The following is a 21,999-nucleotide window of genomic DNA, read 5'->3' as shown; positions in this document are numbered from 1 at the left end:
AACTTTACCCTCTGTGGTCCAGCCATGAACACTTGTCCTTCAACATCGCTCCAAACCACCAAACTGACAACAAGAGACAGTATTTGGATAGTTTTCTTCCTGAGAACTGCATTATGGACTCCTGATCACAGCCAAGTAAGGTAGCTTACCTTGGAAAAATCTTGTGATTGCTTTTTTATTCTTGGGTGCAATTTACTGAGACATCAAATAAAGACATGGATCATTGCAAATAAAGTATCACTCAAAACCAACCATCCCACTCTAATATTTTTCCCTTTTGGAAGCAAATTAGCAAGACAGAGAGAGATAGAAACTCATAGTCTGGGAGGTTATGATGCCACATTTCTGGAATTGCTTCCTCTACTGGACAAAATATACCCCTACCCTGTGGCTCAGCTTTCCAGGCTGCAAAAACAGGAACAGCAGACTCCAGCTGGTACAAGCAGTAACGAGATGAACATGAGTCACACAATTTCAGATTCTCATATGAAAGGTGCTAGACAAGTATGTAGTGTTATCTGCACTGCTTCCTGGTAGCCCCAGGATTTTTGGATTAGTAAAATACAGATGTCAGCATCTTGGGGTTACTGCCTTGGTAACTGAACCAAGCAGGGAGGGGCATGCTGATTGCAACAAGGAGAAAATATGAATTTGCACCATACACAAAATATTGTGGTTAAGGGAGACAGAGAGATATCACTGACAACAGAAAACAGGATAATTTACTGGGGTTCGTCAGACTAAACTTTCTGCAATCAGAGACTTCAGGGAAAGTGTTTGTCAAGCAAACATTCAAACATCCAGCTGCCATGAACTAAGTAAACAGAGGAGGAGAAGTAGCAGAGCCAATGTGGCACCATTTGCAAATACCCCATGCTCAGCAGTCACAGGCCAACTGAGCCCCTCAGTAAGCACTAGTGAAGCCAAGGGGATGAAGACTCACCACCAGGATGGATAAACAATGAGCAATTCACACCTTCAAAATGTTTTCATCCAGCAGGATTTGCAGAACTGGGCAGGTGTGAGTACAGCAGTCTCTGTGGGTTCAGTGGACACCTTCCTGCACCACACACATGCAAACCATCTGGGCAACCACCTACTGAAATAAAGCCAAAGTCCAGGCTGAAAGGAGTCCTCCAAGATAGCAAGCAATACCCAACAACTCTGGTACCATGCATTTTAGTCCCACTTTACCTAAAAGCTTGCAGTCGTATTTACGGTGCTTACGAGAAGCCAGAGACCAGGGCCAAAGATCTGAGGGCAAACCAGCTGATCCCAGTCCTGAAGCCAAGGGTGCCTAGCAGCACTGGGCAAGGGAGGGGAAACACTGGTCTCTGCTTCCCACCTAAGTGCCTATCCATCAGTCAGTGCTTCCTTCCCATGGTTCACCAGACTGCTGGAAAGGGTACCTGGATGACTTAAGGGATCCAAGAAAATGGATTAAAAATATGCAAGTTTAGACATGCTGTGCAGTGAGACGTGCACATGGAATTTCCAACCACATCTGCTGACCTTCATGGGAAAGTATTCAAGATTGAACATGTCAAAAATAAAGCTGAAATCCATTACAAGCAATCCTACACATGCATCTTCTGTCTACACACCCCTATTCTTCTACACCTTATCCCAACAATGATACCAGAGTGGCATTGTACTAATTTCCTATAGAACAGGCCTCTCTTGGCTATCTGAAAGAAGTGTGAGAGACACAGGGCATTTCAAGGGCAGCAGTGGATGCATTACTTCTCTATTAGTCACTGGCCACGGATGCACCCACAATACCATTGGTATAACCATTCCTTGGCCAGCTGCATTCTGCACCAGAGATCAAAAACTCTCATGCTGCAGCCAAAAGTGCTGGGAGGATGAAGTTCATGGTTCTGCAGCCCGAAATTACTGACACCTTTGTACCTAAACTGTGTTAATGTTCAGGAGGTTCACAGGGGGGTTAGGAAAGCTGTTCTCATCCTCCTAGCTAGAGAAGGAGGACCGTGAGAGATCAAAGGGCCCAGAGAAGCTGCTAGTCCTAAAGAAAAAGAGGCTTGCAGGTTTAGTTGTGGTGAATAGTGACTCTGTCTGAGTTGACACAAAGGGACTTGATGTATTTTATGCATACAGCATTGGTTCACTCTAACTCTGATGGAAGAGGGTGGCCTTCCACAGGAGAATCCCACCCAGATTTAAAAGGCTGAACCTCCATCCTAAGAAACAGTCCAGTACCACAGACAAAAAACCCTTGAAGTTTTTTTCATCAGGAGAAAAATGACCTCCTCTAGAGTCCTGAGGTAAGTGCTCCAAGTATTTATAATCTGGAAGAGATAATAATGAAGAGGCAGAGTTGCTTTAACTTTGCCTTCTCTGCTCCCCTCCTGTACCCTCACCCTCAATTTGCTACAGTGAAACAGCCCTTGGGGAGTTAAATCAGCACCCTACACACACAATGCAATATTTAAGGCCCAAGGAGCTATAAATATGGCACTAAATACATGCCTGTAGAGGTTTTCCACCCTTCATACCTTCCAAATTTGTAATTTTTTCACATTGGAGACCGGGTCAAAACAGAAGGGAGGAACCAGTGCTATGACCAGCCAGTGGTCCCCACCTTAACCACAAGCTACCTGAGGCTTGCAGCCACTGCAGTCCCAGCATTGCAGGGCTCCTTTGGTCACAGGACAAGGTGCTTCGCAAGAATCACAAGGCAAAAGTGCTCCCTGTCCTGCAATGGGAACAGCTGAAGCAGAGGACAGCAGCATCCCAAATCCAACCAGGTGCTTCTGGAAGGGCAGGAGACAGCACAGCAGTCCTAACCTCTGTAAGGAACATGCTGATCTCATTTTTCCAAAAGCAACCACACTAGTGTTGGACCCTCACTCATAAACAAGTACAGACTGATCATCCACTCCTTAGAGTTTCCAACAGGAGAACAAGCACCTCAGACTGTTGACGGCATTTAGTCACAACAGCAGACTTTGGCGTGACACCATTCACATCACCTGGGCCACATAACACCATCCCACTTTTGGTGCAGGACTTTGCTGTTTCCCTGGATGGCAGAAGCAAGTCAACAAAGGCTTAAACCTGGTATAGCCTCAAAAATCACTCACTGCTTTCTGAAGCAAGAACATCTTTGGGAGGGTCCCCATCTGGGAAATGACATTCCGTCCCCCCTCGCTTCCCCTCTTCTTTCCCTGAACTCAGAACAAAGCACTGCACTTCCCAACACGCTCCTCCACTGTTTTCATCTTGGTCCAAATGCTTCTTGTGTTTCAACTTCTGCCAAAAATAAATGCATAAAAAAATATAAAAAAGGCATGTGTGGGGCAGGGGGAGAAGAAACAGAGAGAGTAGAGGGAAGTCATTAAAATCAAATCTTGATTAGCTACCAGTGGTGGAAAAAGGAAACAGGGGAGAGGAGATTTTTCTGTTGTGATATGCATCTTGAAGCTGAAACCAGTAGGCAAAACCAAAGGAGACAAGACTTCTCCACACAGGAGAAGCAAAATCCTCCACCTGGGACCAAAACTAACATGCTTTGCCTTTCCAGTCTACCATGTGCCGTGCCATCATCCGAGGAGGAGGCATTTGCTTCCTCAAAACTATTTCTGCCAATCACCACACAAATGTTTTACCACTCTCACAGCTGTAGCTCTCACAGAGTTCCTGCACCCAGCACTGAGTCCTGCTGGCACAGGACTGGAGGACACAGCACAGCTGGCCTGCCCTTTCCACTTTGATATCAAACACAAAGGTTTGGCCGTTGCAAAGCCATAAGGAATCGTAGAGGAAATGAGCCTCGAAAAGATGGCTTGTGTTGCTTTGTGGATAGGGTGGATGGATCAAATGAAGAGTCCCAGACTGGCTCTGTCTCCCAAAAAGACAGACAGAAAAAATAATTTTAAAAAACCACATTGGCTAAAGAAGCATTTAAAAGCAAAACAAAAAATCCAGTCTGGTTTGTAGTCTGTAATAGAGGAACCCAGGGACACGCAGAGCATGTTTTTTGTTCCTTCAGTACAAAAGCCCTTGGTTTCCCCTCCTTCTCATTCCAGCATTTCCCCATTGGGGGTGTCAGAGACAGTTCAAGGCCTCTCAGTATTTCAGACAAAACTGGGTCTTGCTGACTGAGAACAAGTGGCTGGGGCCTAAGAGAACCGAGGAGATACGGGGAGCTGAAGAGCTGCGTAGGCTAAACCTCCTGCCCCTGGAGGATGGCCAAATGGTCACCCTCCAGCATCCCCATGACCTGCCACAGGCCAGTGCTTCCCTCCAGGGTTTGGATTCCCAAGGTGTGACTTTAGCTCAAAGGCTGCATGGCTAGGCCACTTGGATTCCCCAGGGTTTGCTTGTGCTACAGCTGGTGCTCTGCAGCATGTCAGAGAGGGTGAGATTAACTCCTTTTTTAAGTATCTCATTACTGTTATATTTTTAAACACAGCTGGTTGAAAATTTTTCAGCAAAGCCATAAATAAATAAATACTTTGAGGAAATTTCCTGCGATCTGAAAACTTTGCTGACTGGTCTAGCCTTTATCAGATTATGTCCCCTCTCCAGTATGCCTAAATTCCACTTGCTTCTGCTTTCTCTCCTGTAAGGACCAAATCCATTGAAACAGCAATAAAATACTGTGATTTCACTGCCTGTACTGTTTGATATTTTAACAGCCACCTTCCTGACCAGCACAGTCACTCAGTCATTGTTGTCCCACCTGGTGATTTTTAATTTTCCTTGTAACAGATGTGTTACCTGCCAAGACCCAAAGATCCAGACATTAAAAATGTGTCTCCTAATCCTGTCTGCAAAACATTTATTTTTCTGTTCCTCAGGAGAGAGATGACAGAATAGAGTCAGCTGGGAATCTGATTGTCTCTGATAGGCTTTCCTCTTTCACAGGTCATCTGGCTATGATGCCTCCATCATAGCTAGCTTGGTTTAGAAAGCAGTTTCTACAGCTGAGGGACAACAGTAAAAATCACCATCTGTCATGACATCCTACATAAAATAAATAAGAAAGGCAACACCACCCACTACCTCCTATTAGCAGACTGTTAAGGAAAGCAAACAATCACCCACTTCTAAAGAAGCCCAAGACCAGAGGAACATTTCTCTTCCAGTCAGTCCCTGCCTGCCTGCCTGCTGCAGACAAAACCTGTTTAGTAGTGTCTGTACAAGACCTTGCTATTACACAAATAGCAAATAAAGTTCAGCTGAGGAAAGGTGCCCCAAGTGTGAAGTGAGGCTCTGCACATGGAGCAATTGAAATGCTTGCTCTAGAAAGGCTGCCTTTCTACAGTACTTCTCATTTTAACAGGATGGTTTCCATTTAAACCCTCTTCAATCTTGAAAGAGATGGCTTGGAGCTCCCAGCCTCCTTACCCAAATGCCAACCCACACACTGTAGCCCAAAAAAGGAAATAAATTCATGAACAAATAATTTCCAGTACTTTTTTTCCAGACTATTGTTATGTGACTGCATTTGGAAGTAAAGGAGAAAAAAAACCAAAACAAATAAATGACTGTGGTCAGTCTGGCCTAGAACAGGGGAAGGGAAAAAAAAAGAAACCTCAAACCCCAAACCAAATGCTTGTTTAACATGTTTAGTCATTTTTGGAGAAAACTGTAAGCAGTAAAGAGACCAGGAATAAACAGTGACACCAGCTCCTGGGCTTTGGGGGTGATGACAGGAGATTCTAATCTGTTCCCCATCTATCAATGTATTCTGCTCAGCCTAAGATATTTTAAAAACCTAAGTCTTTTTATGCTAATAATCTGAAGGATTCTACCTTGTCTTCTGTTGCAAACAACTAAGAAGCTTTTGTGTTGTGAATTGCTTCATAATTTTAGAAAGTCTTTTCAATACAGAAATCACCTTTGCTTGAGAGGTATTAGCAAATGTTTCATAGAAAAGATTAGATTGTCTACTCCAAAGACTCGCTCAGCAGTGTTCTAGAAGGAGACAGCAAACCCGACATTTGCTTGCCTCCCAGGAAAAATAAATCTAGAACTCTTTGGATTTTCCACAAATCCTTATATTACTGTTCAGTAAAGGAACATAAGGGGTATTAGATTCCTTTATTGCACAGAGACTCCTTTAAGAACTCAGGCGCTCTGCAAAAGCCATCTTCTGCCTCAAGGACACTTATATCTAATTGCTTACAGGGACTGTCAGTGCTTTCTTTGAGAAGGGAAATCTGCAACTGTCCCAAAGCACTAAACACCCCAGAAAAACCTTTCACTGTTCAGTACTAAGTCATCTGTAGATCAACTCAGGCAGTACCTACCCTCCAAATTACATTAAATACTGCCACTTACTACAGACAGTAGCAGCTTAGGGAGTGGGAAGGAGTAAGGTCTTTTCACCTCCCTCTGGCAACTGTGAAAACTCACCTATCTAAGGGAAATACAATCTCAGAGTTACCACCAGGGAAATTATTCACCATTTCTTAAGTTGGAAAATACCATAGACTCTTTCAGGAAGAAAAGCACTCAGTTTTGTAAGAATGCTGCTCCATGATTTTAGATCCAGTTGTGCAGCTGGCACACTCTGCCCTGGGATGGGTAAAGCAAGTGGTACTCATATAGTCACATTCACAACATGCTGCAGCAGCTAATAGTTCCTCATTAAAGAGATAAACTATATAAACATGAAATGTTACAATGGGACAGAAAGCAGCTTTGAGAATTCCCTCTGCAAGCCCAACAGAGAAACAATTAAAATTTCCCTCTGCATTTCTTGCCAGCTGAAGTTTTTCTGTTTCTCTGCTTTACTTTGTTGATAACAAACATCTGTTGGGAGGATCGTGCCCTGTGCAAGAGAGGAATACATCCATTGCAGCCTTTGGGGCTCGGTACTCAAGCAAAGCATCTGGAGATCCTCTTCTGTGACAGCCACAGATAAACCTCTGCTGATCTTACCTATCCAATACAAAATTCTTCCACAGAAAATTAGTCTTTTTTTTGCAGCCCACAAGTAGTCCAAATAGCTAAGGAGACCTTCAGAAAAAACACAGTGAGCCTCTAGCAGAGATATCTCTTGAGGTCCCCCATATATGCTAAAAGATCTTTATTTTAGGGTCTTCCTTCCCAGCTCTTACCTACCATCAGCTTTTACTCACATATTGCTTCAGCAGAAAGCTCTAGAAGCCTAAACCGGCAGACTCCAGGATAAAGCTGACCATCTGTGGCTCATTAACATCTCACTGAGCCTTTCTGGCCTGGTTCCTACATGCTTGTTGCAGGTGCTGGCACCTCAGCATGTTCAGTGTCCGCTGCTTCTCTGGCTGCCTGTAAGGAGACAGGTCAGCATAAAAACCCTCCCAGCCTGCAAAATGATGTAAGATCAGAAACACTGGTGGGGACTTGAACACGTTGCCTTTGAACCCTCAAGCCCCAATCCACCAGACGAGGGGAAAGAAGGGAAGGAGAGACATGGATCTCATTTCAAGGACGACGTTTCTCCAGAATAACCTGTGGGGAGGCAGCAGCCCTGCCTGTGTCTGCAGGCAGCCACCGTGCCTGGGCAAGGGCTCCCCAGGCCCGCTCTGACACGCAGCATGCCGTACTTGCCTCGGGTCAGCCAGGGCTGGGAGCATCTCTGCAGCAGTGGGCTGGTGCCTGAGGAGGTACCCCTAGTTGTTCCTTACCAGCTTTCCCCAAAACAAGTAAGGGCAGGGGCATCCAGGATATGGCCCAACAAGCCTTTCTCAGCCCCAGCAACTGCTGCTGGCAGCACTGGGACCGCAGGCAGAGGAGGGGAAATGAAAGGCAGAAAACAGGGAGAAAAGGGGGTGCAAGGACCTGGCAGAGGCACCCACATCCTTTGGGAGGCAGCATGCACACAGGCAACAGGGGTGCGCTAGAATTCTCAGCTGCAATCCTGTTCTCCCTTTTCATTGTGAGGTCTGAGGCAAAACTGAAAGGGGGCTGTGTGCTGGGAGAGAGGAATAGATTATTCTCAGTAAGCATGAGGAGGGATGGGTGACACTAACCCATTTTTTAATGCCTTTTCCATCCCATGCCCTGTCTAATTCAGCTGACCAGCAGTGAAAGCAGCAGCTATGCTGGGGCCTCTTCACAGTCTTGCATGCACTGGGAGTGACCTGGGATCAACAGAGAAGAAAAAGCCATAACTGTGCAGCTGTCTGACATCTCCCACCACTCTTCCACTCCCAAGGCACTAACTGCAAGGGCACAAACACCTCATCTGAGATCTCTTCTGTAATTCAATTATTTAGCTTGCAGAGAGCAGATCAAAACACTTGCCAAATGCAGGAGTCCTACTACAGATAGGCTCCCTTTCCTGCAGAGTAGAGCAAAGTCTCTCTTCATGTAGACACAAAGAGGCCCTGGTACAGAGTGCCATTAAAAACAGTATGTTTCAAAGCATTCCTCTGAGCAAAAAGCCTCTGACTGCAGTTCAGGCTGTTACTCAGACAGCAATAGGGCATGGCCATGAGCTGCCCCCTTTAGACAGTTTGTCTGCAGATATTTGCAAATAGATACCAGAAGAGGATCCATCTGATTCCCCACCAGCTCCCTAAAAAAGTGCTCTAAGTCAGACAAGAAAGGAGGGAAAGAACCTGCCCAGGTTTCAATGAAGCAATCCTATCATTCTTGAGAGACAGTTCCCAGTTAATACATCAAGCCACGATTTGCTAATGTCCTGCCATTGCATCCACATAGCTGCTCCCTACTGGGCTACCTGTGACTGCAGGAGTTAGATTAGCATTCAGGTACCCCTGTATGTCCCCAGATACAGGCTCAATGTGCTCAGGAAGAGCAACTCTTTGTAACCCTGCTGTCCCTTCCTGCTGCTCCTGCAGCTCCTTACAATGTAAGGTACCTCTTTGCTGACCTGAACATCTTCCTCTTGCACCTGGGCACAATACAAGCCATGGACTTGGCCTTGGCAGCATCTGTTACAGCTTATTCTCGGCTTGTGCACTGAAAGGCAGTGCCTCCAGAGCAGGAGAAGCACAGTCCCAGACCCCCTGTGAAAAGAAGGTACACAATATTTATGTAATGGTACTGTTCAACTTGAGATTGCATGCTGCAAGCAAAACACAGTTATTACGATGGCACTTTCCTCTCCCAGCTACCTTTCAAAGCACAATGCCGAAACTGAAAACTAGCTGACAGGAGAGAATTAAAGCCATAACTGGCTCCCTTCCTTTCCCTTCAGCCACAAGCTCTTGCTCTCTGACTGCAGCTCCCCAGCTCCACAAGACCCACTGCCTGCCCCAATATAAGGCATGCACAGCAGCAGGACACTACCAACACCATCTGCAGTGCCAAGTACCCCATTGGGAAATCACTCACTGGAGCACATGTAGCCACTGATGTTAGCCGAAGCTAAGGAAGATGAGACTCTGCTATGGACAACTCTCAGCCGCAGGGCAGACAACCTTCTATCAAGGTTTAGTGACACTGGACTTTGACCTCTTCTGAGCAGGGCACATCAGAGGATGGAGCATGAGACTGAGTATCAGACACCATGGGGTCTGTACTCAGCTCCAGGCCTGACCTGCCGAGTCACTCCAAGGCACACGTGCCCTTTTCATGCTCTATTTTTATCTCCACATTTGCCTCACTATTTTGAATGGGGATGTAGGAACAATTTCCCATTACAAGTTAACATGGTATCAATCATAGCTGTGTCCCAACCTTGGTTAAAACTTGTAGACACAACTGTAATACAAATAATAATTTAGGTTTTGGAATATGGTGATGGGGGAAGATGGCATAGCAGGCCTTTCTCAGGCCTTCATCCAGAGAGTCAAGAAACCTGTACTTATCTTCAGTGCTGAGGCTATACTAAAACTGGGTTATACTTACATTTTTGTGGCTGATGAAATTTGCACTTGCTTGCTTGGTCACTAGTTTGGGAATTTTTTTTAAAGGTGGTTCTTTCAAGTGGCTCAGAGGTTAGGGATGTCCAAAACAATCCCCAGAGAGATTATAGGGTCAGGCATCAATGATAAACACAGCCTGCCACTTACTCTTGATGTTGTTCTCTTTGTGCTCCTATTTCCTTCTTCCCAAACCTGCAGCCCAGGCAACTGTGAGGCAAACAGGACAACTGTATATCTAGCAACTATGTTCCTGCCTAAATTGCTACACGATGTAAGTAGCAGACCCTTCCTTCCAGAAAAGACCACAGGCTTCATGATGCTGTCAGCAGGATCCCACAGCCCGTACTGCACATTTCACACCAGGCGAACCCAGCCAGCTCCAGTGGGAGCAGGAGTAGACTGGTGCCTGCCCTGTGAGACACAGGGCTGGCTTGTCTTGCTGTAGCCATGTAAACGAGATCACTCTTCCCTAAGGCTTCCACAAAATGGCTCCATACCTGCCTACCAAGAGATGAGTAGGGTCAGAAAACACACCCAGGCTCCAGCAGCTCCAGCTCTGTACCTTTGGTCCTGACCCTCTTTCTCAGCATCCATCAGCAAACTAATGGGCTGCATGGTCATCCAGCATAGTTGATCATAATCCCAAGACCTTCTTCCTCTCTGCTGCCTGAGCAGCCACCTCTGGCAGGATCTGCAGATGGGGTGACAAAAGCTAAACTATTCTTAGAACATTTCAGCACCTCAGGCACCCAGAGCAGCGAGGTCCTCAAAGGCAACCAGTCCTTGCATGGTCCTGGACTCTTTCTCTACAGCATTACAGAGGTGTTAAGGCACAAGCTGGCATGGAACCAGGGACTCAGCTCCTCATCTGCTGCAAAGCAAACATTTTTTTCCCTTCAGGCCAGTCCCAGATACCCCGAGGGCAAACTCAGAGTGACAAAAGGTGATGATGGACACATCTAAAGCAGCTGGCATGCCTCTCTGAGGAGGTCTTCATGCACCAGCTTCTCATAGGCTTGTCTCACCCTACCAGCTGCAGAAATGCCTGACAGCTGCAAGCTTGATACCCTGCTTGGCCAGCTGAGGGGTAGTGAAGTCCCCACAAGGACTCAAAAGCTTGTAGATATCAAGCCCTCTCCTGCAAGGGTCCAGCTCTGCTGCGGTCTGGCTGGCCATGCCCAGAAGAAGTTAGTAATGGGGTGCTCCTCACTGGATTCAAACCCCTTTACAACTGGATAACTGGGGCCATCTTCCTCTCTTTCTGCCCAGATGACTCTGACTTAGAAGCTGCACTTCAGGTGCTTACAAGCCAGGATATGCCTGAATAGCCACTTAGGAAACAGGGTCCACTTCCATGCAGGAGTAGGTGGTCAGGACTAATCTGGGCAGCTGTTACACTGGTGACAGTGGGACTGTCCCATAAAACCACCAAGCATGATCCTGTACTGAAAAGTGATGAGGGGAGCTGGTCTCAGTGCACAAGTTTCATTGACTCTCCACCGTATCATCAAAGTCAGCCCACATTTTTGAAATATCCCACCCAGAATGTTTCTGAAAACATCTCTTGACACTGGGAATCAAACCAAACCCTTCAATCTGACAGTGCTTGGGTTTGTTAAACAAGCAGTTTTCTTCTGGAGGAAAAAAAAACCCATAAAAATCATATGCCCATTACTATTCAGGGGCCCCAAAAAAATTTCTCACTGACAGCAGCAGGGTCTAAAGAAGCTGGACCAGCTAGTCTTTTTACCACCCTGGCCAACAAATGGCAGGAATCTTCTTGCTCCAGAGGGGACTGCCATCCAGAGAAGTGCTGAAGCAATGAGAATGCTACAGCTCAGGGAGCAATTTGGGACAGAAGGCACTGGATTAAATTTCTTCAGCATCCAGAACACTACTGGCTTCCAACTAATTGTCTATTTGTGTGCGTGCATGCACAAGAATCCTCGCTCCATGGTCTGTCTTTGTGCCAGCATATTCCCAGCGCTGCCACTCTCTAGGGACAAGGCCCATACTTGTATTCAATCTCAGCTTTGGCTCCCAAACACTAAGGTTTCAGATTATGTCTTAAAAAACATTTTCTCTGGCAACTGGGCTGTTAATGGATGTGATGTTTTTGCTCTCGCCTCCTCCCCACCTTTAAAAGCTTGGCACTAAAGGGCTTCTTTGAAGATAAGGCCAAATTTTCAATTTAAGGGGAGGAACTTAATAAAGTAGATTTGAAGAGATGGAGAGGAGGAGGAAAATAAAAAAAACAACCAACCCTGGAGCCACTTTGCCTGTTGAGATGTACACTATGCAGCACATAGGATTACAATGGCCTCTCTGTACCACCAGTGGCTGGAGCCAGAAGTTCGCTACAGCTGCACTGCTGCTACCTACATGAGGCTCCCCGAGGGTCATGCTCAGAGACAGCTTTTGCTATGGCAGCACACTAGCCTGCTCTCCAAACCAAAAGCATGCTGCAGCCCCTACAGGCCCACATCCACCCAGCATGCAGGGGCACATGTCCCCAGAGGCAACCACAGGAGCCACCCACTGGGCTGTCAGAGCTGCACAAGGCTCTCTGCTGAAATCAAATCTGGTGCTCATCCAAGAGGTTTTCTGAGGGCCAGCAAATCTATGGTCTCTCTTGTTCTCCAGCAGAACTATCCTCAACACCACAAGGAGGCAGGGAAGTGCCATTTAGTTTTGCAGGTGGAGAGCTGAGACAAAGAGCAACTTGCCCCAACTTGGGGGGGAAATCTGTTATGTAGAGGAGAATCAAATGAAGCTGGTCTCACATCCCAGGCTTGCACCCTAAAACCCTGGCATCACTAAGCAAGGTGGCTGCTCTCCCTAAGAGTACCAGGATAAATTACAGTGATGTTATCAGAAGAAGTTGAATTTTGCAAATAAATGCTGTATTCCAGGCCAATGTGTTCATACTTGAGGTGTATTTCTCAAAGACTACCTCAGTATGTTTGTATTACCACAGGCTTTCTAAACCATACTAAACTTAACACAGGCTCTGTCTACCCTGTCCTCTTGTCAACTGAAAGGAAAATAAAAAGTAACCTCATTCTGGTATTTGAAATCTGACAACACAGTTTTAACAGAGATCTTTACACCCTTTTCCTCTGCACTCATGATTTAAAGAATAGCAGAAGGGCCTGATGCACAGTCTTCAGATATACAAACTTATATACAGACTTGCTGACATTACAACCAATGAACACGTCCCTGTATTTGGTAGGGCCCTGGGTCTCTGGCTGTGCATGAAAGAAAAACTTGCTGGTTAATCTCTCTGCCAGAGTTGACCTGGGAGAGCCAAAATGGCATTTGCTGCTGCAGGACTCAGGGTGAAAGATTTACTGCCTATGCCAGGCACAGAAGTTAATGAAAAATGACCACCTTTCAAAACACCACCTGGTTTTCACACATACATATAGAGACACCACAGCCCAAAACCTCTGCAAACCTGACAACAGTGAGTTTCCATAGGGGTAACATGCTGTGGTGTGGACTTCACCCAGCAAGCCTCCAACACTCTGCACAGGCACAAGGTGCAGCCGCCATCCTCACATCTAGTGGCTGCTCAGGGAAGATGACTGAATGCAGGGCAGCAGCCTCTAAAGAGCTGCTGAGCAGAAAACAAGGATAAAGTCTGGCTCTCACCTCTGTGCTGGCACACTGCCCACAAGGAGGTCAAAGAAGCTCAAGCACGTTCCACACGCTCCCTGACGCACATTTCTCTCCATCGATGCCATAGAGCCAAAATAAATTGGCACTGCCTCTCACTCAAGAGCTCCTACAGCACACAATGGCAGCCCTCAGAGCCCCTCACAGGCACCCAGTCCAGGTGCTCTGCTACCAACCCCATCAGGCAGAGTTGAGCCTTCCATCCCATTTGTCCCTTTGCAGGGAAGAGAGGCCATTTCAATAAAAGGAGCATGTAACATCCTCAGGGCAGGAATCTGTTGCTCTCTGTTTAAGCAGAAAGCTCTGCACCACCCGCAGCAGCTCTGGGACTGTGTAAGCATCAAGTGGTTTCTTTTCCCTGCAATAAATATCTTCTGAGCTTTTCCAGCCAACTTGCTTCCACTGCATCCACACTCCTTTTGTCTTAGCTTCCCATGGATATTCAAACAGCTGTGTTGCTGGAGCCACATGCTCCTGTGGAGAGATTTTAGAAGACTCGTGCACAAATATGCATACAAAGCAAATTTTGAAAGCTTCCTACTTCTGGCAAGCATTCCCTCCAGAGAATCAGCTTCAAGCACTTGATCAGCCAATGAAGAAACAGATACGATGTCGTATGATTTGGAGCCAAGAGGAACTAAACTGAGTATTAGGAAACAGAAAAAGATGCATGAGGACACTTTACATTGAACAATTACTCAAAGTACATTTAGAAACCTGAAAGATGATTTTCACCCCACATTTTACCTAAGGACCTGCAATTCATTTAGTTATTATTCACCTTAAATCGTTCTTGTGGCCTAGGAACTGGGACTACATAACAACCTCTTAAACTGAGACTGACCACAGGAGCACCAGAAACACACTGGCAGCAGGTATTTCTCCCTCAGGATGTTTTCAGTCTAACCAGAAACAGGAAGTCTCCAAAGATTTTGCAAGAGAACTTTTTTTCCTTGTGGGATATCCCATCCTAACTGCAGAATTCACACTGCAAAATTTTTTAGCCTGGGAGGTAACACTTTAAAACCAAGAGATTTGCAAGCCTTGGTCTGTAACATGCCAGCAGTAACATATCAAAGTCACCTCTGCACATTAAAGAAGTCCAAGGGAATTGTGCCTCATGACTCTGAGGCACTCGGCATCAGATATTAAAATGAACAACCCACCATTATTTACTGCCAAAGGAACTTTTGTTAACCTGGAGTTACCTTGGCTTACTGCTGTTGTAACACCTTGCAGGCTGAATGATTAAACTGAGCCCAGCAGAGCTGAAATCTCTGAAAACCCACCTGCAGGCCAACCTAGGCTAAAACAACCAGTGTGGTCCCCAACACACTTTTCCCTGTCATTGCTCCCCTGCTTCATGAGGCACACAAGGTGAGATGCTGGCAGACAGCCTGCCTTTGCCTGGGAAGAGAGTGATTTTGGAGGCACAGAGGTGCCTCTCCAGCTCTGTGGCAGTCCTGAGGAGGCTCAGCACAACAAAGAAGGTTCTCCTCAGGGCACCTGAGTTTCTGCTCTGAGAGACAAGAGGCTGGGTACAGGTCAGCTGGCAAGAGACAACACAGACAGCAGTATCTGGCCCTCCTTCCAGCGCTCAACCCATTGGCACAGGGTCCAGTTCCATTTTCTGTATGGGAACAGTAAGGCACAGGCTGTGGAGAAAATTCAAACTCACAATAGGGCACGTGCATGGGCTGAAGACCCAGCCCAAACACCTCCACTTTCAAACACATGCTTCCAACTGAAGTGCCTTTCCTGTCCTGTCACCTATGTTCCCCCCCACATCCCCGCTAGAAGACGCAATAGCTGTTTTTTTTCCTATGCTTGTTATCAGATTGCAAGGTTTCTGTGCTCCTAAGAGCATGTGGTTCAGGAACAGGCCAGGAAACATGGGTAGGTAGATCTGGTGGTGTTTCAGTCAAGTGTTTCACTAACAAGACAAAAATTCAGATGTGCCCTAAATTAATAACTTTTCTTAATTCAGGAAAGGAAGTTTCTCCTCTGCAACAGTGGGGACAAAGCAGGCTGCTTGCTTCATAGCCATGCCCGTGATGCTTCTTGCTTGGCAGGAGGCTCCAGCTGGCTCCCAAAGAGGCAATTCTGCTGGCCCTAGTCCCAGGAGGAGCTGTACCAGCATCCTGAAGGCATTGCAAGGCTGCCAGTTTGGTACTGAAGATTTGGAGGGATCTGTCTGGTGTTAGTTTTGAGGACACAGCAGAATTTCAAGCAGTGAAGCGGACTGAGCAATGATTCACCTGTCCTTCAATGAAGCAAAATTCCAAGCCAGGAGTCTCACACTCTGAGGGCTGGAAAGACCTCTGCAAACACAAGACACTGGGTTTCACTTTGCAATCTCAAAGAACCTCTCGCTCTGTGCTTGTGTATCACATGAGTAGAAGGCACAGAAAAGCTGCTTTCTGCAGACTGCAGGGATACATAGAACTCATACAACTTACACATGCTAGTTTGGAGCACACACATGCAGAATCATGCAGTTCCAATACTTCTTCCTTGTGCCAAGCAGAGGAGAAATGTGTGGACTCAGCTACTTGTACTGGGATAACTCTCAAATAATGGTCCTGTGCGGGTGTGTGAGCATGAGTGGGAGAAAACAGAGCTTGCTTTTCCCAGCTGCACAGGACCTCTGTGCACTGCTCAGATGAACCTGCCTCACATTCCCCAGCAGGAAGTAGGGAGGACTGTATCTGACTTCAACCCTCAGAGCAAACATCTACAGGCACCTCCTCTCCTTGGTATATGCAGGATGAGTCCCTGTAACTGTATCTGAAGGAGAGGATTAAGAAAAGGACATGGAACAAAACTCCATTTACTTCTTGTCAGAGAATATCATGCACCCAGCAGGGAGCTCACAGCTTTTCCTAATTGTCCTATTTACTCCTAGTAGCATGGGAATTTATTTCACCTTCATTTCTTTATGTCACTTAAATAACAAAACAAATCTTCACTGCAAACCCATGATGTGTTTCTGCTGAAATCCTTCCCCAAGACATGAACCCTAGTATTCAATCCAGTAACTTGAAGTGTCTGCCATATAAGCATACAGCCATAAATAGAGAGGAACCATTCTCTTAATTGTGGGCTCACTGAGTCAGTTTCAAAAGAAAAATTAAGATAAAATTCTACTCACAAAACGCCTACATTCTTCTAATATTTTCCATGGTAGTTTTTTAGCCCATGGGAAAAGAAATTTTAATGGCAGATTGCAAATGAACAAAAAGACACTATGGTAGCAATGTAGAAATTAAGAGAATTGTGCACCAAGAAAAACATTTAAGACATGCTGAGAATTACACACGGGTGCTGAGTGTGTGTATGGATTCCTGTTATCCCACTCACATAATGCTGCAGAGAGGTCAAGAGAGTTTCTTTAAAACAAACAAGGACAAAAAAGCCCAGCTTTAATAGATGTGAACTGCTTTTCACACAATGCCTGTGAAATAACACTTGGGGTACTAGAATTAGTTGGGGAAATGCTCAAAGATAGATTTGTATTAAGTACCTTCTACCAGCCAGGGGTTTTGGTTACAAGTCTATTATTTTCTAAAGTAAGTATTAGTATCTTCAGAGCACTTGATAAAGTCTTGTTTGGACACAGCTACAAATTCAGCATCCCACTTTCTCCCCAACACATTTTGTATTTACAGTCACCATCCAGACGATCTGCCAAAGTTGCAGTCCAAGCAGGGAGGCATGCGTGCACAAATCCTACAACATCCCACTGCCGGGCAGAAAATTACTTCCCCTGACCCAAATCACTCCTCATCCTTACACCAGGGTTAAAAACTCTATGGCCACAGAAAAAGACAAAAATTCTACTTGCAGACAGACTACCCACCCTCGCTTTTCTTTGCAGCAGCAGCCCCTCACGGAGCACAAACCGAAATGCCTTCGCATCTGCCAGAGACAGCTCTTGCCTGTAAACTCCCAGCAACTTTTGACAAGAGTTGGAGCAATGGAGGATGGATCTGCACAGCTTCTCCCTCTCTCCACTGCTCACCGTGTCTCCTCGCCCAGCCAGCAAGCAGTGAGGACTGGGCAAGGTCGTGCACCACGTTTCTGGGGAAGTTCCAGGAGAGCCCTGGAGCACCGCGGAGCGAGTGCGTGCCCTGGGGCCTCCATTAGTCCTGTCCGACCCGGGGAGGAGGAAGAGCTGGAGGGAAACATCCGAGACCCCACGTCTCACCTGCCTGCGCGAACACAAGTCCCGTCCCCGTGGGGACCAGCGGGTCTCCACTGCTCCCTCGTCACGTCTCTTATATTTCTCGGCAGACTCCCTTCCTCACATCCCCACACCAACTTCCCAAACTCTGCCGCTGCCTGAAGATGGACGGGGCGAAAGCCCTGCGCCCCATCGCCCGCCACCACCGTCCGACCTCCCAGCCCTCGCCAGGACCACCAGGCCCGGGCCCCCTTCTCTTTGACTCACCGCGGTCTCCAGTGGAGCAGGCGGGGGGAAACACAAAGATGCCCCAACGAAGGGAAGCAACAAAGAGGCTTAAGTCCAGGAGCTGGGAACTTCCAGGCCGGATCTGCGGGGAATTCACTACAGATACAGACACACACACAGAGACACACACATACACACACGCACACAGAGGGTGGGGGGAAAAAAGAAAAAAAAAAAAGAGAAAAAAAAAGAGAAAGAGGGGGAAAGGCCTGTTTTGGGGTGAAGGGGAAAGTGAGGGGGCCCTTGGTTTGGGGGGGTGGTTGTGCTTTTTCTGCGGGCTGGCGCTGGAGATGGGGGGCCGCGCTGAGCTCAGGCGCGGCGGGAGGAGGAGGAGGAGGAGGAGGAGGAGAAGGAGGAGGAGGAGGGAAGAGGCGCCGGGATGCGGGAAGCCAGACCCTCCATACGGGAGACGGCTTTTAGATGACTGAACTCCCAAACAATTCCCTGCTCTGGCTACTCCTGCCCCAAGAGCCTCCCTTCTTCCCCTCCCCCTGAGGAGGAGGGAAGAAGAGGAGGAGCCAGAAGAGGGAGAAAACTGCAAGCAAAACCCCTTCCCCAAAGCCGGGCAGCGGCCGAGCCCCGTCCCCCAGCGCTGTGAGCGGGGAGCCGCGGGCTCTCAGGGCCGCTCCCCGCCGCCCCACGCTCCCGGGCCGGGAGGCGGGAAACTTGGGACGGAGAGTTTGTTGTTGTGGGTGGGGAAGGCGGACCTGGCCTAGGCTGCGGGGGTCCTGGGCTGGCACCGCAGGCTGGAGTGGCACCAGCGGTTCACGAAGCCCCCCGAGAGCCCCTCCTGGGCGGCCATCTCGCCCCAGCCTCAGCGGTCATAAGTGTAATAAATACCAAAAGGATGGAAAGGTATTTTCTTCCAACCATCGCTTCCTAGCAGGTGATTGGTCTCACGGAAAGTGTCTCGGGCACAAGTTTCTAGGAAAAGCAGTGACACCACTCCCTGAGATTAAACCCCACCGCTTTTTCCTCACTGCGTCTCCGTGCACCAAAGGGAGATGCCCCAAAACTTAAATTTACCCAGAGTGCAGGGAAATCTTCGGTCTCTCAAGGCCCTTCAGTAAAGATTACCTTGAAACAATTATGTTACTGAAAGGTCAGGATAGATTTCTCACATTTTTGCTATGTACAGAAGAGCATGGATAACAAACATGATCTGTAGTTTCTAAACGTGAAGTCCTTCAGTCTTCAAAAAAGAAGGTGAAAGAGTTGAAGTTTTTCATCATGTCGTCATTGGGTTTCAGAGTTATTCCTGCTTAGTGGCACTTCAGGAGAGTTCTGATCTCCTGGTTTACTCATTGCTCATAAGGATGATGCAAAGGATTTAGTGCATTCTAATAGGATCTCTCTATTTGTATTTGGGGTTCTTACTTCCTTGTTTTATTACATGGGTACGAAAAATATTAAAACTGATTTTTCTGTAGGATTTTTTGAGTTCAAAGGGAGAGTGTGTTGATGGCTTCTTCAACTTTCATTTCAATGGGTAAACTTATCAGGTTGAACATAGACTTGTAAGGTTGAACACAAACTTCCTTCCACTGAAATGTTAAGTTTGCTCTCTAATTACCTTTTAAATAATAGTTTCCAAGGTTCCAAGTTTTTCCATATATTGCTCAGTAACACACTCCTCAGGTGCTAAATCCATATGTAGACACCTCACTAAGTGGCCTAATTTTTACAAGTGCTAAGACCTCTAGCACCTGCCTTGTCTGAAGAATGCTGGTTTCCTAATTTAAAGAAGTCATAAACTCTCCTAAATTAAAACAGGAATTGAATTAGCCCTGACTAGTTTTAGGCTTACGGAGGTGGGAAGAAAAGGGTGAGGGAGCAGAAATTAGAGCTACCTTGTGCAAAGAAATGCCCCAGGGCTTGTTCAACAGTATGAAAGGAAAGATTGCAGCCCTGCAGGATTACATTCGCTGTTTAACCCTGAGACTGAGGGAATACATGGATGCAGCAGTGCCCTTCATATGCTGTTCTTCTCACCTGCCTCCCAAAACAAATGCCTTGGGACAAAACAGGGTGCTGCTTGTCCCCTTGGCATGCCTGGACAAGCCAGTGGCAGTCCTGCTCTCAGGAAGCTCTGTTGTTGCTGAACTGGGGATGCCTGCTCTAAACTGGCATGCATTTGTTTCAAACTCCCCGCCAGAACCGACTTCTGGATGCTACTGGCCTCTCTGAAGCTCAAAGTACTGTGAAAGCCGAAACCCTCTCATTAACCCCAGTTCCTCAGGCGTAAGGAGACTTTTACTCTGGGCATTGGCCAAGCACAGCCCATGGCTGGGGTGTGGGGGTGTCCCATCTCCTTCTGGAAATGCCAGAGCCCCCCTGATCCTCGGCTACCAATTTGCCCATATTGGCCCTGTTGCTCTCTGATCTCAGACAAAATTCCCACTGCTGCTGCTGTTGGATGCAAAGGCTTCTCCTTGGGGCCGCTGAAACTCCAGCTGTTTGATATTGTGAGGAGCAAGGCAGGGGGCACAGAGGGACTCCGCATGAAAGGGCGAGCTCAAAGGAAACCGGACTCTGGCATGTCGGCACGATACTCAGTGGGTAACAGGCTCAGTTAAATTTGCTCATTCAGCCAGCTAAGAGGGAGAGTTTTCTCATCTGTCCTGCTATGTTTAATTCATCCACACATGCCTCCCAATTACAGCAGGAGTAATAAACAGAAAGGGATGTTGGGGGTGGGGGGAAGCCAGCCAGGCCCCAGCCACCAAACCTAAGTGCCCTGAAAAAATGTGAGCTGCACACTGCTGGGGTTGCTGTCCTGGGAGCAGCTCTTCAGCAGCTCTGGCTCTCAGTCCTTACGAATTTTAGCCCAGATTCATACCTGAGTTTTGTTGTTTTGTCTATTTTTCTCCAGAAATGTACATTGCAGGAGGTATGTTGCAGAGTCCTGCTTTAGGTGTATCATGTCTGCTGCCTGAGTTAGCAAAACTCCCAATAAAAATCGCTGTGGTATCCCTACCTCCATGGAGGCTCCCAGGCTCACTGCCAGGTTCCTCTAACCCTGCATTTTTGCAAAAATGAAAAATTGATGAGGGGAATTGTGCTGTGAAGCAAAGACAAGATCAATAAAATGCTCCATAATAGAGTGAGTTCAAAGCTGTCTGGTCATGTTGTTGGAAATTCAAGGTAAGTTTGTGGAAGGATGGATGAGGAATTGATGACTAGCTCAGTTTCAGGAGTGGCCATGGTCCAAAGTGACCAGAAAGTCATCTATGTACTCTGTAGAGGAGAGGGAAAAGACTCACATTATGAAGGGATGTGAACAGAAAGCCCCCAGTTCAAAGAAGTTTCAGCAGGAGTTTTACTTTGTTTACCCTCTTGTAAAGCTATTTGTTACTTCGATAATCCATAGGAAACAGGATCATTTCTCTCTGGGATGTCAAATTAAATAAACAAATAAAACCTTGTTTGGCTGGTGAGAAGCTTAGAAAGGAAAGTGTATTTGTATAGGGATTCAGGAACTAAGCATCTTTCAGGGCTAGAAGATTAGGAAAGAAATCAGAGAAACAAAGGGGAAAGTGATTCAGTCATCAGAACTCAGCCAAATTAAAGAGGAGGGTGGGATGAAAGGACAAGAGATGGGGCCTGCCTATATTAGGAAATCTCTACTGGCGCAAACTAAACCAACTTGATGTCAGTTTAGTTTTACCACTAGGGTCCAAGTCAGGGACATAGACTTGGTTGTGACAAGCTCATCCTGATTTCACACAGAAATATCATACGTTCACAGGAGTTTCTTATATTTCAGAATATATATGTTACCCCTCATGCACGAACCCAAGCACATACAAGGGATAACATATGTATTTTGAAATAAAAAAATTGCAGTGAACCAGGGCTAGCTCTTCCCTCTGAGGGAGGGGTTGGTAGCATGATAGTTTTATTAGTACTGCTCGTGTTTCAGACATGATAAAAACAATATAAAAGAAACACAGCTCCACCAAGGTATCATTCTCTTTTTTTGCAGTGATACATATATTG

General features: G+C 46.7%; 1 protein-coding gene across 1 annotated transcript in view; it reads right to left on the bottom strand.

The window, feature by feature from the left end:
* BOC (BOC cell adhesion associated, oncogene regulated) overlaps positions 1–18,548 on the bottom strand; it is a 54,558-nt gene extending 36,010 nt beyond the window's left edge. The window contains 2 exon segments of the mRNA XM_033053007.2: positions 8,852–8,987; positions 17,980–18,548. Coding sequence (XP_032908898.1) covers positions 8,852–8,912 — 61 coding nt within the window. The 5' untranslated portion in view covers positions 8,913–8,987; positions 17,980–18,548.
* Between the last annotated feature and the right edge of the window lie 3,451 nt (positions 18,549–21,999).

The sequence above is a fragment of the Catharus ustulatus genome, chromosome 2, assembly GCF_009819885.2.
Source record: "Catharus ustulatus isolate bCatUst1 chromosome 2, bCatUst1.pri.v2, whole genome shotgun sequence".
In the NCBI taxonomy this organism is placed as follows: Eukaryota; Metazoa; Chordata; class Aves; order Passeriformes; family Turdidae; genus Catharus; species Catharus ustulatus.
This window is presented reverse-complemented; position numbering and strand designations above follow the sequence as displayed.